Source organism: Prionailurus bengalensis, chromosome A3 (genome assembly GCF_016509475.1).
Source record: "Prionailurus bengalensis isolate Pbe53 chromosome A3, Fcat_Pben_1.1_paternal_pri, whole genome shotgun sequence".
Lineage (NCBI taxonomy): Eukaryota > Metazoa > Chordata > Mammalia > Carnivora > Felidae > Prionailurus > Prionailurus bengalensis.
In genome coordinates this window covers 113,591,302-113,608,157 of record NC_057354.1, presented here as the reverse complement: position 1 = coordinate 113,608,157, position 16,856 = coordinate 113,591,302, and the positions used below count along the sequence as shown (strand labels likewise).

The window sequence follows — 16,856 nt, the reverse complement described above, 5'->3', positions numbered from 1 at the left end:
ATTATTTATTGGAAGACCATTCCGTTCAAAGGACTAGCAGATGCAAAGGCACTGAGAAATAGGCTTTGTAGAAGAGACTAGGAGTTTAACTTGCGCACTTTAAGTTTGGGATGTCTATAATGAGTATCCGAATGAAGATCTCTGAAAGGCAGTTGGAACTGTGCATGTGGAATTCAGGGGTGAGTCCTGGGTTTGGAATCATTAACATGTATAGAGATAGTGTTTAAGCCATAAAATTGGAAGACATCACCAAGGGAGTGAGTATGGCTAGAAGAGAGAAGGGGTCCAAAGATGGAGTCCTGGCCTTTCATTTATAAGTGAGGAGGAGAATAGGAATTAGCAAAGGGGATTGAGAACATGTGGCAGGAGAGGAAAGAGGAAAATCAAAATCTAAGAGAAGAAAACACTTCAGAGATTAGGGAGTCATGAACTTTGACATGAATGTTTGACACATATTGCTGCTGGGGAAGATGTAGGCCAGGACTGACCATGGGATTTAACAGGGTAGAGAGTCCTGGTGATTTTGACCAATGCAAAGGATTGAGGATTTAGCAGTGAAGGAGTAACCAAGATTAACTCTTGTTTCCTTAAAGCCTGTTGCTCAAATCCTAGAAGGGCTCTGTCTATCTTTCGTGCCACCCTAGGTGGTGTTGCAGGACAATTCAGTGTTGGGCTCTTTTAACATTCAACTACTTTTTTTTTTTTTTTTTTTGCTCTTTGAAGATCTGAATTCAGGTCTGAAAAAAATTTAGATTAAATCAGACTCTAATGCACTGAGTTTTCAAATCTACACAGTTATTTATAAACATGAGATATTGTTTCTTTTTCTCACATGTTATTTCTCTTAGATTTTGAAAAATGCATGAACATGAAATTATTTTAAAGTAGTGTGAACAAAGCTGATATGCTTCCATTATGCTAAGGCAAACATCTAGGTAATGGAGTATTTCTCTTGTTGATGAAATACATGCTCTCAGGACTCTCCTTCATCTTTTTTGAATTGGGATTTTTTCACATAATGCTGATAATCAAATATGCCTTTCCTTGGTTATCTCAGTTTCCTGCAGAACACAGAAAGGTAAATCACAAAACCAACCACCTACTCAGCACTCATTAGAATAGCTGTAGAGCTGTTAGGATAAATATGGAAACTCGGAGCTCTTACGCCTGCCTTGGGAATGTAAAGTGGTGTAGCCACCTTAGGAGGCTGTTTTATCACAAGTAAACTTACTCTGTGACCCAGCTACTCTACCCCTAGGAATTTACTCAAGGAAAAAATGAAAGCTTCTGGTTACACATAGACGTACACATGAATGTTTATCAAAACTTTATTCATAATAGCCACACTGTAAACAGTTCAGCTACTCATCCTAAGTAAATGGGTCAACGAATTGTGGCACCTTCATATGGCACAGTACTAAGCAATAAAGAAGAGAGAGCTGTTGGTACACACAGTAACTTAGATCAATCTCAAAGACACTGTGCTGATCAGAGGAAGCCACACAGAAAAAGGGCACAAGGAAATTTTTAGGGTGATGGAAATGCCTACACCTTTTTTTTTTCCTATGGCTGGTCCAGTTGATTCATTTAATGCATATTTTAAGGCAAAGATTCATAGTAGACTAGCATTTATCCCCATTTGGCACAGTCATTATTGAAAATAAATCAGAGATTTGGGGCTTATAAATTATTTTCATAGAATTTATATCTAAAAGCCTGTTCTCAATTAGAAATCTTTTAGAAATCTTGATTTCGCAAGGGTCAGTTCGCTGGTGAACAAAATATTCTGTGGCGTATTCACATTTCACGGGGACACTTATGCCTGCATACGCTCTTACCTGTCTCGTGCATAATTTTCTTTTAGCATCTCTTCCATGGCAGTTTAACACCCAAGACATTAGATTAATTATGAATGGAAATTTTAAGGTCAGACTGGCAAAAGAGTCAAAGGGAAATGTCACAAGCCTTATGTAACTACAGAATAGCGTTCTTACAGAGATCTCTCACAGTTCCTTAAAAAATGATTGCATTTTGCAATGTTAGAAGAATCCAACAGTGATCCCAGCAGATGTAAACCGATACAGAAATGCCTGTACCTTGATTCCGACCGTGGTCACAAGAATGTATCTACATTTGTCAAAAGTCATCGAACTGGATTCTTAAAATTAGATGCACGTATTGTATATAAGTTATACGTCAGTGAAGTCGGAAAAACACACTAAAGAAGAAGTGATAACCCACTTCAGTTGTGACAAAGTCACATTGGCTGGGTTTTATTTTTAGGATCAGGATTCAGAAACATTTTGATGTAGGGGAAGCATAAAACAAGTATAACTTGTTTTCCTTTTGGTGGAATAAAATTATAAGCTGCTTTCTTATTTCTCTTTTATTTGACTCACGAATGGTACAGGAGCCAGTTAGTTAAGTGGATTGGGTTCTATGAGGAAAATTTAAGCTGGTGTGCCAGCATTTTGAATGAGACAGCGAGGGAGGTTGAGACTACAGCGGTCTCCATGTTCACTTCTTCCTGGAACTTCTCATGCATTTTCACAGCAATCATAATTATTTGCAAGAAATGCCATCCTATGCCAGAATTCTGAGAAAACAAAGACGTTTTTGTTCCTCAGCTTTCTGCAGTGCTAATAATTGAAATCCTGCACAGACAACAGAAGAGGGAGTCATGGACTGTGTTAGGGATAATGAGCTCTGACTGGAAGTAAATGTGGTAATAAACAGCCCTCTTGAAAGATCTGCCCAGCATTCATGCCATGAGGGGGGTCATTAATTGTCTCACACGCTCACAGTCAGAACTCATTATTGGTAACGTAAACCATGTTTAGTTGCACATATGCTATAAATACATACATTTAAAGAATCCAGTCAACCTCAAACCTATTGGTGATAGCTGCTGAGTAAGTGGCTTCAGTGAAGCTTTTGATCTTGCTGATTCCCTTTCCCTCCAAAATCTCTTCTTCCCCTCCTCCACTTTCCACCCTGCTGTCCAGGCCTCAAGTAAATCCCTTCTGTTAGGCAAAGCCACCTTTGTTTTTTTATGATACCTCTTCTCTAAATCCATGTGACACGTGAAGTTGGTACCATTCTTTTGACAAGTGATTGACAAGATATATTTTGACAACTCTTAGCTTAAATTTTTTTGAACTTATAAAACAATGTGATATTTCGTGTTCATTTTGATTAATATAATTTGGGTTTCTTTGAACAATCATTTCTCTTTGTGAGCATGAATCATGCCAAATACTTTCAAATTTTTCTTGTAATGCATAATACAGGATCTTGTATAAATAGATGCTCAAGATATTCTTAATACGTATTTGAAGAATCTTTTTTATTCCCTATTATCACCAAGAATGTAAACAAGTAAATTGTTTAGTACAGAGTTTTGACTTTTCCTCTTGCAAATTTCATTTGATGTTGAAACTTTAATTTATGTATTGTTCAAAGCCAAAATCTTTTCAAAATACTTCATTTCAAAAAACTCTGATAGTTAGAAATCTTTCCTCCATTAAAAATCATGTATTGTGTGAAATGTAAAACAATGTTCATTTATGTGATTTTTATGTGTAAGGGTAATGTTTAGTTTTTTTAAATATAGTTTATTCCACCTTTAAAATTATTTTAATTGACTTATAGATATCAATGAATGCTTGGAGGACAAGAGTGTTTGCCAGGGAGGAGACTGCATTAACACCGAAGGGTCCTATGATTGTACGTGTCCAGATGGATTCCAGCTAAATGACAATAAAGGATGTCAAGGTATTTCTCTGTTTTTTAAGTCCTAATTTACATAGTTGTTCAGTTCTGTGATGCTTTCTGAATATAGTCTGTGGCTTTACCCGTTTGTATATAAATGAGCTGTGCCAGTTAATGGTATTAAAATATCTTTCTTGGGTCTGCATCAAGTATGAGAAGTTCTCACTTTGCACTGCACCATGGTAACCGAAACTCCTGCCTTTTGGAACTGTGTGCCAGCTTTGCAAGCTATCGTGGCAGCTGAGGTCACCTGTACTTTGCTGTTCTTCCACGGGCCAATCTTGGTGCTATATTATAAAGACTGGCTTTTTTATGTCCTTCGTGGGTGTATTTCATTTTGTCTCATTGCTGGTATTTATCTGTCCTTGTCTTGATCCCTGTTTTATCCTGTATCCAGCTTTTCCTCTTCCTAAAAAACCTCATTAATAATTTGGTCAAAAGTATAAAGGTATAGAAGATAGGATTTCCTATTTCTTCAAAGGGCTATCACAGTTCATCTCCCAAACAAAGGTGTAGAGGAAACAAGGTACTAATAAGAACACAGCACCAATCACAAGAGCTTTAATCAAACACCTACTATGTGCCGATTACTGTAGGTACCTCAGGGATTTTTAGAGAATTGAACAGGCAGCTTTTTTAAATATCCATTTGGTGCATGAGTAACTGAGGATCAGAGAAGTTAATTAGCATGCTCCTCCCTAATAAGTAGTAGAGCTGAGATTCGAATCCAAGATCTTTTTCTGCTGTTTTGCTCTACATTGCCCTACCGATTATTACTTCATTTATAGCCAAAATAAAGAAGACTGTGAGATTCAGTGTTTTCCCCCCAGTATAGCACACTGAGTTACCAGTAATGCTGCGACTAAAAAATCAGGTTATCTAAACACCACCCCCCCAAGTTTTCCTTTACATTAGTCTTCATAAATCCATGCCTGTTGTTTCCATTGAAGGCTCTCATTTATATTTACCTTTATACGGATTCATTTCTGCTACTTGGATAAATTTTTTTTTAATCATTGTCTCCCCTCCATTACTATCCCAAAGTACATATAAGTAAAGGATTGTTAGAGTTCCTCTTTATCTACTGCTACTGGACATGAGTGACTTTCTTATTGTAGATTGTCATCAATTGTGTCTCCTTTCACATGCCCCAGATGTATAGTACTTGACAGGGTAGATGGTCTGTACTCTCTACGATGTGGTACTGAAATATTACTCTACCCTATGTCCGTACCATTACCCACACACCCAGCTGTGTGTCACTGAAATACAAAAGACATGAGCCCTGGCCTCAAGATCTTTTAAAATTAATTTACTTACTGATCCCAAGATTTAACTATACTGTGATACCCTCTATTTGTTTGCCATCTTGATGTAGTAAGGTGAATTTAAAGTGTTTAGTATTTCCAATGCAGAAATTACATGTGCTTGGGTTTAATACAATAGAGAAGAAATATTTGAATTATAAAATTATGTGTGAATATTTCCATTTTGGGACTTTTGCATCTTAAAATGGATCTTGGCTTATATAAAAATGCCAAGAGATGCCCCCTAAAAAACAACTGTATCCTGTTTTTATTATAGACATTTGGGTTTAAAAGTAATACTTTCTTTTCTAACTTCTCGTTCTTTTCTAATTCCTTTCCCCCACAATGTTTTGACCTGCTAGAGGCAAACCAAGCCTTGTGTAAGTGGATAGTGATTTCATATTGCAGATTTCATAAACTTCTAGAGTCAAATCATAAGGAAGTAATTTAGTCATATGATTTATTAATTGCACTACTGTCTTCTCTCAGTACATTAAATTTGTGATTTGATATCAACTCAAATATGTCACTCCTCCAAACATGTTTTATGAACTCTAAATCATTATTAAATTGACTTCATGCTCTGTCACATTGGTGATTCTTGTTTTCCAGAATAAATTACAATGTGTGCTTGAAAAACTTAAATCCAAACAAATGAAAAATATTCCTGAAACGGGTTTTAGTAATGTTTAAAGAATATTATCTATGAATTTGCTACATCACCGACCTTCTCTGATTAGAGGCTGTTTACAACGGCATGTACTAAATGGCATGTCTTAAATCCTCTCCTTTGGCTGTGTCAGTGGAGACAGCCTGGTGATCTTTCACTCTGCCTGAAGTCACTGGTCTACTTCTGTCTAGTCTCATGGCTAGTCACATTCTGTACATGGGCGTAGATTTCAGAGTTTGTTTTAATGCTGACAATGTAATTGATGCCAGTGCTAATAACCATAGGACATATTTGAATGACCATGTGTGATAGACGTAAGCTTTAAACTTTACCTAACAATCTGAAGATAGTTCCATGTTCAGTAAGGCATTTTCAGTTGGAAGTGTAATAGTCTCTTCCCCCAGCAAAATTAATGCTGAGATACAGACAGCATGGAAATTCCATGTTAATAGTCTGTGTAGGAATGTGACAGCGTACATTTGAGATTCAGAACACACTTCAGTTTCGCGTTTTGACTTACACATGCCAAACTGTGAATTTCTGTGGAATCTCGGACCCATGAAAGAAACCCAACTTAAATATAGTCTGGCTTTCAGCTGAGTTACTAGCAGCATAGTTTAGAAATGCCTCAATAAGTACAACCCAAATTGAATGCATATGTTTCTCTAGTTCCAGATACTCATGTTGTTCTTTTTTAGCGGTTTCCTGGAAAAAAGTCTGGGAATTCGTCTTCAGTTCCTGTCATCAAACTTTTTAGACAATTATTTGTTAATCAGTGACTTCTCTTGAAGCAAGAACTTTATGCACATTATTCCCTGTGCAGAGTTGCAAGCTGGCAGCGTTTAAAGGGCCAACATTGAGGCATAGGATAAAATAAGCCTATGGATAACCTTTTGGGTTTCACCAGATGGATATGGACCTTGGGCTTGACCCCTAGGCCAGGGGAACTTTATTGAACCTTGTTGCCCAGATAGAAGTAACTCAGGGCAGCAGATTGGGAAGAAAGAATGCAACTAAAAGCCCAGAGAAGGTCAGAGTTAAAAAGAGGTGACCAATGTAAGGTATTACCAGTAAGTAGAGACCAATCATAGAAGGTATCAGAGATTTTATAAAAGAAGTGAAGAATTTCACAGAGTGAAGTCACATTGAGAAATAGTCGAATAGAAAATGATTCATTGCTCTTCCTTGAAATATTTTTAAATTAGTGCCAATAACAAAAATGGGGGAGTATTGTTAAGAAAACATGAGTAATTCCTGCTTGGTTTCTTATTTTGATTCAGTGGTGGTTAGGCCAGCTAGTGCGAATTACATGGTGGATGGAATGGTGAAGAGTTAAGGATTAATTCAGAGAAGTGAATAAATCAGTGATACTGCCAGCATTTCTGTCACACAATGAGATGAGCAGGTAAAAGGAAGACCACCTGCATTCTGGATGCATAGAAAGGGATGACTTTCTGGAGGAGAACTGTAGGGTTGATGGTTTGGCATGTTCTGGAAGTCACTAGGAAGGGCTTATAATCCATACCTTTCCCATGTGCCTATTAAGCTTGGCAGTTATTCGTGTTGGCTCCTGCCCCCCATTACACGGTGAGCTTCAAAATGGCAAGTGCCCCAGCCTGTTCAGCCTTCTCATAGAAAGCATTCAGTAAGTGAGGGGCGCCTGGGTGGCTCAGTTGGTTAAGTGTCCGACTTCGGCTCAGGTCGTGATCTTGCGATTCATGGGTTCAAGCCCCGTGTCGGGCTCTGGGCTGACAGCTCAGAGCCTGGAGCCTGCTTTGGATTCTGTCTCTCTCTCTCTCTCTGCCCCTCACCCATTCTTGCTCTGTCTCTCTCAATCTCTTCCTCAAAGATAAATAAACATTAAATTTGTTTTTTAAAAAAGCATTCAGTAAGTGTTTTTAATTGAATTAGAGATGGACTTCTAGAAAGATGTATCAAGGGCCTCTTTACCAAGAGGTAAAGGAGGGTTTAGGAGACTCCAGGAAGGTAGGGCAAAAGCCTTACTAGGGTTCCTGCCTGCAAGGTGCCAAGAACCTGTGATAGTTTTCATGGCCCCAGTTAACTAAGAATTCCTCAACCAATCATGGTTTAATTAGAGAATGAACATCACTGAAATTTTGTGGTGGGCAAATATTCGTAATACACTATGAATGTGCTGTAGTAGGAGTTAGGGACTCCGTTCAACTATGCAGTTCTCTTCAAGGGGCAATCGTTGTAATAAGAGACACAGCTGAGTAAAACAACGATTAAAACAAGTGCAAATAGGTAGTTGCCTGTGTCAGTACCAGTGTGATTAGGTGAACCATTCTCCAGGATTGCTGATGTGGTCAGTGTGAGCACTGCTATCCAAAATGATTAGGACTAGTTTGATGAACATTTCACTTTCATGTACTATCAGTGTTTAGGAGTGAATCATGACCCTGGCCATGAGGAGCATAATCATTCTTCATTCAGGACAAGCAGAGTATAAGATGGCCAACACAAGTTTACAGCATTATTTGTTCATGAGTCTTAATAATCATAGCTACTGGGGCACCTGGGTGACTCATCTGGCTAAGTGTCTGACTCTTGATTTCAGCTAAGGTCATGATCTTGTAGTTCGTGAGATGGAGCCCCACATCAGGGATTCTCTCTCTTTTACTCTCTGTCCCTCCCCTGCTCATGCTTGCTCGCTCTCTCTCTCTCTCTCTCTCTCTCTCAAAATAAATAAATAAACATTATAAAAAAATAATCATAGCTACCACTTTTTGGCCCTTAGCTGTATGTTAGGCTCTGCACTAGGCATTTGATCCTCATTCCCTAATTGCATCATCACAAAGCTGTGCAGGTAATGAACACTTCCCTGGTCTGAAAGGTCTTCTTTTTCTTGTATTTTTATTTCTTTTATCCATTTTCAACCAAATATAGATTGGAGTCTATTTCATTTATATATTCGGCAGACATATGTAAAGTGCCACTTGGAGCCAAACACTGTCAATAAGATGTGTCCATCTGTGCCCTCAAGTTCACATCGGGGCGCCTGGGTGGCTCAGTTGGTTAACCATCCAGCTTGGCTTGGATCATGATCAGGTTCTCTGCTGTCAGCATGGAGCCCACTTGGGATCCTCTGTCTCTCCTTCTCTCTGTCCCTCCCCCACTCGCACGTGCGCATTCTCTCTCAAAAATAAAAACTTAAAAAAAAAGTTCACATCGTAGGAGAGGATGGGGTGGAGGTGGCATGCTTGGTGTTAGAACAGATTTGTGTGCGTGGAAATGGAGGAGGGCGAGGGGAACACAGCATGCTCACTGATAAAGACTATTTCTCAGAGAAATTTTTTGTTAGAATGTTTGTAAGCCTCCAACAGGTCTTAAAATTAAATGGGGGCAGGGGGGGAACATGGGGGGGCCTCCAGGTTGAACCTATGAAAGCAAAAATACTCTTTGTGTAGATTAAAAATGGTTGAACATTGGCTTATTCATGTGATTTGACCTAAATAGTTTCTCTCTTAAAACAATCCAATTTGTGGTCTGGTATATATACAGACAGGATAGTTGTGCCACAAAATAAGTGTCTGACCCTTTTGTGATGGATTTGCTTACTGTATGTCTGCTATCATATGAAACCAAAGGAAAAATTTTTTTCACGTATTTGGAACTCTTTTCAATTCCAGATATTAATGAATGTGAACAGCCTGGACTCTGTGATCCTCATGGAGAGTGTCTAAACACAGATGGTTCTTTTCACTGTGTCTGCGAACAGGGTTTCTCAATTTCAGCAGATGGCCGTACATGTGAAGGTAAGACAAACCATAAGGGGTCATGCAATTAATTCATGTTAAAGCAGAGAGGAGATTGCTTTCTATTTAAGCAGGCAAAGACTGGAGGACACCAAGAGATACTCATAATTGAAGGCCTCAAAGTATGTATGCGTAAAGGTGACTCCTGTCTGCAGTCATGGCTTGGGGATTGCTAGGGTTCACAAGTAGGATGACCTAAGGTTATGCTGGTGAAAATACTCACAGATGATTCCTTTCTGGTACTGAATTAATTGGTTGAAATCTGCAGGACATGATGATTTTAGGTACACCTGGAGGAGACATCGAGCAACCTCCCTGATGGAAATCCGTCCTCTGCCAGTTTTGATTAGGGGTCATATCGATCATCCTCATCGTTGTAAACATGTCTTGCATGATTTTTCTACCACTGTTAACAGAGATTTTCCAGGTATTTCTCTAACATCCTTAGCTCTCAGGCAGTTTTCTTTTCCATGGGTATTTATTATCGCCTTTAAAGTTAATTGCGGTATAAGACATTGAGATAACCATGTTGGCTCCCTGTTTGCCACCTCTGTGTGTTTGCAGGGATCCAGCACTGTTCTTATTCATAAGATGTGTGTTCTTCATGATTTATTATAGTTTGATACATTGAGGAATAATTCATCTGAACCTTTTTCAAAGTAAACACAGGAGATTCCCATAATCGTAATTTCGGTCTGTCTCTTTGAGCATCTAGGTAATCAAAACCCAGCTGAAGTTTTAAAGAAGTAAATTACAAAGGTTCTGTGCTGGGCTCATGATAGTACCGAAATTCTTTGCCCTAAAAAAAAAAAACAAACAGCGCAACAGGAAGTGCCTGCTCTCCTTGCTGGTACCACAGTGGAGTCATGCCGAGGAACAGCGACCAGGGTCATCTGAAACTAATTATTATATTGGGAAGAATAAACTGATCTTATAAAAAGCAGGAGATTGTTGAAATTGCTCTCCTGCTGAGTAGACAAAACACTGATGCCAGATTTGGCTTCAAGCAAAAGAGAGATAGTGCGGGGTGCGGTTTGAGCGAGCAGATTTTGAGGGGTTTGGAAGCCATCAAAAGTTGGGAAATGGAGAAAAACATCATTAAAGGTGGCCATGAGAGGTTTGCAAGGAAATCCATGCTGGAGTGATTTGAGCTTTACATTAATTTTATATTTCGACCTTAGGACGAGAGTTCTTAAGAAATATACCACATGAACACATAATTGTTCTGCAGAGACCACAGCGTTCCCTGGCTGAGGGTCCAGGGTGCTAGCCCATCTGAGTCACTGATGACACCCGACTCATGTTTTCCTGCATTCCAGAAAGGTGCAGGCTTGATGCTTCCGATGCTACCCTCGCTGAACAGTGTCCAAGTTATAACCGCCGATGATCGTGCCCTGCAAAAACTACATTCAGAGAACAGCACAGGTCACTTCACATGCTCGCTAGTCAAAGTTATTGTTCCAGAAGAATATACCAAAGCAAATACGTTCACATCCACTCTGTCTTTTGTAGTTGGTGATTTCCTTTTAATTCTGTGTCTTTTTAAATACTGATTTCTGCAACTCAAGAGTTATATAATCACTCTAATGTGCTTGCAGTTCTAATTTTGTTAGGCATTTACTTGGCAAAGACTTGAATTGTAAAATGTGTTTTTAGAAAACCTCTAGTACTTTGTAAATTACTATACTTTAGTATACTTTCTTTGACCCTTGGTCCATATTTTTTTTACTCCAGAAGCTGGACAATTTTATAAGTAATAAAATAGGTAATTTAGAATACGGTGCTGATATATGGCAGTGTAACTAAAAATCTACCTAATTAGTAGGCATGTTATTCTCTTTCTAGAAGAAGCTTTGCAAAGCTTTCATTTTTTATGGGCTTACTCCACTACATTAAACTAGTCCAGATTTTCTTTTGTTGGACTTCGCCTGAAACTTGTGGCGGTGGCAGTCTGTCCTGATTCTACCCCTGGCTGTGGTGTAGGGTGAAGCCAGCCCATGTGATCAAGGGTTTAGCTGTGGAACTGATGTACATAGGACTTGAGCGAACAGTGAGAAGTGGCTGGTTCTCTTCATGCCCATCCACCAACTCATTTCTGAGCTTCTGGTTTAAGCAGCTGAAGCCTTGGGGACACAGGGATGGCGTCCCCTGTTCTGAACTGGGCTGACTGAACCCCGTGAACTGAGGGAAGGAGAGCCCTTCCCCGATTTCCTGTGGCTTAGGAGAGATGTTGGTGTCTGGTCACAGTTACTGAACCACAGTGAAGAGGCATACTCTGTCAGCATAAACTGTCTCAAGTTATCAATTAGCATGGCAGATAGTATAGAAATAAAAACAGCATCACTGGATCCTTCCATTCCCTTGTGTACGTGGTGTTCTGGGAACATGTACCTGATAGAGGAAGGAGGAACACCTTGATTCTCCTACATGGCATGAAGAACAACAGTGTTTTTTGAAATTCAACTGGAGTGGAGTGGGAAGTATGTGGTGAGCTGTTAATTCATGTAGTCATTTGCTCAGAGTTAGAGAGCCTGTCTTGTGCCAGGCACTGTTAGTGTTCCCATTGTAACTGTTCTGAGGGCAAAACCCATAGTTCTTGTCCACTTGGAACCTAGGTTCCAGGAGGAGAATCTGGGATAAGTAAGTAAATAATACATACCAGAAAATTATGTTTTTGTCTTTAAACAATATAGCATAGTTAGGCTTTGTGGATATAAATAAGTACAGGTTGCCACATGCTGTAAATATCATAAGGGTCGTTTTTCTCCTTTCCCGTGCATGGATGTCAGAGAAGTTCAGACTTCCTCCTCTTTCCTTTGCTTTCTTCTTGGAACTGTGGTTCATCTCCTCCCGCCACCACCTGTACATCCTCTGGCCTGAGTGTTTATCTTGTATAGGAAAGCAAAGAAAACTTTTTACCTCTTTCACTGAGTTCACTGTTCTGTATCCCAATTTATCCTATTCATGTTTTTTTTTTTTTAAAATCACAATTCTTTTGATCCTTTAGCTTTTTTTCCTTTTGTTGTTGTCATTGTAGAGTTTTAACTCATGAAAAATATTTCCCATCCCATTTATAAACTGACCCGGAGTTTGGTTTCATTATTGTCACCAGAATGTATGTGAGTGGGCAAATTGGGACCCTTGGGACGGTCAGATTCCTAAGTGTCACACACCTGTCCCCTGACCCCTGTGGAGAAGCATCCCTTGGCTTCTTTGCATCACAGCATTCAAGGCTCTCTTTCCACGCTGCGCTTGGCCAGGGGCCACAGTACTGTCCCCATTGGGCTTCCAGGTTGAATGAGAGTTTATACAACAAGTAGAGTTGGGGACATCAGACATGTCTAGACCTCACTGTGCTTTCCAGCCTGTTTACACCTTAGAATGGTCACACTGGTCTAGTGGGGACCTTGAAGGATCCCAGCAATATAGCACCAGTGGCTTGCAGAACCTGGTTAGTCATGGCTAATTAGGCCTCCAAACCACAACCAAAATCACTCCCTGTCTTTTAGAAGGTATCCCCATTCATTCATTCATTCATTCGACAAATATTCGGTGAATACTACATGCCAGCCACTGTTCTGGATACTGGGGCCACATTGGTGAACACCAAAAATTCCTACTTGCTTGCAGGCAGTTAACTAATAAGTAAACTACATAATAGGCTAGAAGGAGATAAACCCTGTGAGAAAACAAAGTAGAACAGGGTATGAGAGATCTGAGGCCTGGAGCAAGGAATGGAAAGCTGGAACCATACTAACTGGGGAGGTCTGACTTGACCATTTTGCCTTAGAGAAATAATAAAATGTTGTGTCTGGGTAACAAATGAAACCATATTAAGTGCCTTTTTCACACTGCCCATCTACCTGCTACTAATAGCCTATCAGTAAATAAAAGGGCATGGGATTGTCTGCTGAGGGCCTTTATTCTGTTGCCAACATCAATTCTGTTGTGTAGACTGGGGAGTAGAAATCAGCGAACATCACCAAGAGCAAACCCTAATGTAAACTGTGGACTTGGATTGATAATGATGTGTCATTGTGTGTTCACCAACCATAACAAATGTTCAGGGATGTTGATAGTGAGGGCACCTGGGTGAGAGGACAGGGGGTGGAGGGGGTAAGTGGGAATATGGGAACTTTCTGTGCAATTTAATTGTGTATCTAAAGCTGCTCTTGAAAATAACCTCTGGGGGCACCTGGGTGTCTCAGTCGGTTGTGTCCAACTTTGGCTCAGGTCATGATCTCGCAGTTTGCGAGTTCGAGCCCCGCGTCGGGCTTTGTGCTGACAGCTCAGAGCCTGGAGCCTGCTTCACATTCTGTGTCTCCCTCTCTCTGCCCCTCCCCCACTCATCCTCTGTCTCTCTCTCTCTCTCTCTCTCTCTGTCAAAAATTAAATAAACATTAAAAAATATTTAAGTGAAAATAACCTCTGATCTTGAAAGTCAGGCCATTTCTAGAATGACCTGTTTTTCATCAGAAAGGAAAAAATCAAAACCCTTAATATGAATTCTGTATTCTCCCATATTTTCCTCCCCCGGATAGTTATTGCTTTTCAAAATAATACCTCAGACAGAATATGTAATCAGAAGCTTCTCTCCCACTTTCAAAATAATTCTAAAACTGATCCAAATTCGAGAACTCTAAGGATTGGAAAGGGACTTCTTAAAACATGGAGCCTGAGCTCTGAATCCCAGAGTATTCAAAGAATCCAGTCCTGTTGTTCAGCAGCTCTAGAGATTCTAATCCTGTAAGTTTTTAGAGTATCTTCTACAAACCACTTCTTGCTAATTCACTCATTTGAAAGGAAGACGTAACCAAAGGCAAGTGGTGGGGATGGCTAGCTTCTTGAACTTTACTGAGACTGGTGGTATCAGAAAAACTAAAAGAAAAAGTGCTTCAGTTGGAAGAGCATGTTTCTCTTGATCTTGTCGTCATGAGTTTGAGTCCCACGCTGGGTATAGAAATTACCAAAAAAAAATTTTTTTTAAAGTGAGAAAGAAAGCCTGAAAGAAGTTAGGTTCAAATTTTAGGCTAATTTTGTGTTCATTGGAGCCAGAAAATATGGTAAAGGCTTGCCAAATCAAAAGCAATAAAAGGTAATCAGGAGCAAGCATGGTTTTGTTTGTAGACTTTTAGGTACATTTTCTATGAACAGTATAGAAGGAAAGTATAAAATCATTGTTGACAGTATGCCACGCAATTGGTGACTTTGTGGCGTGGAGGTAGAACTTTGTATCTGTCACCAAGGAGAAACTATATTTTTTAAATGATTTAGCCAAGTAAGACATTGAAGTGCCCTATCACAATAATATATTACATCTGGCCACTTGGCCCAAAGATTTTTAGGGTTGTTGGGGTTTTTTTTTGTTTTGTTTTGTTTTTTGTTTTTTGTTTCTTTAGTAGCTTTATGGTCAGAAACTGAAAAATCTAGTGAGAATACAACCTGAGTGTTTCTTTTCTAAACAAAGGGAATTTAGGTTAACAATACGATCCTTTTTCTCCCATATATAAAAAAAGGAAAGGGATCATACAACATTCCAGGTGAAGAAGGGAAGTGGCTTCCTGCTGTAAAGGCTCCTGTTCCTCACGCTCACTCCTCCTGTGAATGTACTTCTGCAGAAGTGAGTGAAAATGGATGTTTAAATCATTAGGGAGAGAGCTGAGGAAATTTTGCTGGAATAAGCTGCTTTTGGATCTGGAATACATATTTTCCATGCATTGCTTGATTGTCTTCCGTATATCAACATTTTTATAAAGAAATTCATAATAGTAGCACAGAAATTCAAGAGCTCTTCCTAAGCCTTTTATCACTGCTGACCTTTTAAAACCCCAGAGCTATGGAAAATCATCCGTGCATAGACAGAGAAGTAAACACTTTCCTTGCAGCCAAAAAAATCGACACGAAACTGCCAGAAAGTGAAGTCTGTAGATAGTCAGCTGCCCCTTCAACACCTTTTCCTGCCACCCAGCTCACATCCAGGGCGTCAGGCTTCCTGCATCTATTTCGGTGAGTCTTTTGATGTCGTCTGCAACCGGAGTTCTTTATAGGTCATGGAAGGTTGTTGTGAATGGTAGGTATTTCTAGACTTTAGGCTTGAATTGTAACACTTAATGTATTGATTCCAGAACCGGTTATTTGTCTAGGCATCCAGCTGATGGAATATTGTGTGGTTGTCTCGGAGTCCCAACGTGAGTGGACTGGAGATTCTTGATTCATGACTTTATTAAAACAATAACAAAAATAATAATAGCTAGTGTTTACGGAATTGTTTTTGTGAGCCAAGCACTGTGCTAAGTGCATAATACCAATTTTCTCATTTAATCTGCATGACAAACCCATGGGTAGGATTAGTATTAATCAGAATGCTTTTGGCTGCAGTGAACGGCTTAAGACAAAGAGACTTATCGTACTAAGAAGTGTAGAGATGGTCACCTCCTCTCTATTAGAGGTCTTTATTCAAATGTATCTTTCTCAAGGAAACCTTTTCTGATCGCCCTTTCTCACATTCACCTCCAGAACTTCCTGTTCCCCTTTTGCTTTTTTTAAACCACCTTACTCTAATTTCTCTTATTTATTTATTGTCAGACCCCACTCCTAGACTCTAAGACTGATGGGACTTCGCAGTGGGTCTTGTTCACACCCATATGGCATTGAGAATGATCAGAGCATGGTAAATGGTGACTAAGTGAAAGGCTGGAGTCTGTAACTCCTTCTGGAATATCAGGAAATAGATACAATAAGATTACTCCAGATCGAGTGTATTGTGTGTTTTTGTGAAATCTTTCCTATTTTTTCAAGACTTAATTCTCTAAAGCACACCCTGCATAATTATTGGGTACAGCAGTGGTTAAGCAGTTAGGCTGTGGGTTCTGAGTATGTGGGCTTGGACTCTTACTCTGCTTCCAAGCTGTGCGAACTTGAGTAAGTTACCACAGCTCCTGTGCTTTGGTTTCCCGTGTGCATAGTGAAAATGATGCTGCTACCTACATGGAGCCATTGTAAGAATTAAATATGTTGTTGTGTGCTGGCAAGTATCTACCTAGAATGGAGCCGGGTCCCATGGAATGTGCTCCATGAATGTGAATTAGTCTTAGTATTTTAGCACTTTTTACATTGGTACCCTCGTTACTTGGCCATCTATTGCCATTTTTTAAAATATGTGGACATCTAAAGCATTTAACATCTATTTGTTTTTAAGTGATCAGTGCTCACAAAATATACAATACACAGATTACCTAAGTATTTGTGATTTAAATTGATAGTTCTGAGTCATCAGGTCTGGGTCTAAAGAAGGTACTATGTTATATTTTATGTGCTTTTAACCCCCAAATG

General features: G+C 39.4%; 1 protein-coding gene across 13 annotated transcripts in view; it reads left to right on the top strand.

Moving 5' to 3' along the window:
- Window positions 1–16,856, top strand: part of LTBP1 (latent transforming growth factor beta binding protein 1) — a 403,075-nt gene that overhangs the window by 317,258 nt on the left and 68,961 nt on the right. For all 13 annotated transcript variants that reach the window (XM_043553208.1, XM_043553205.1, XM_043553212.1 and 10 more), the window contains 2 exons: window positions 3,652–3,774; window positions 9,399–9,524. In XM_043553208.1, coding sequence (XP_043409143.1) covers window positions 3,652–3,774; window positions 9,399–9,524 — 249 coding nt within the window. The remainder of the gene's footprint in view (window positions 1–3,651; window positions 3,775–9,398; window positions 9,525–16,856) is intronic.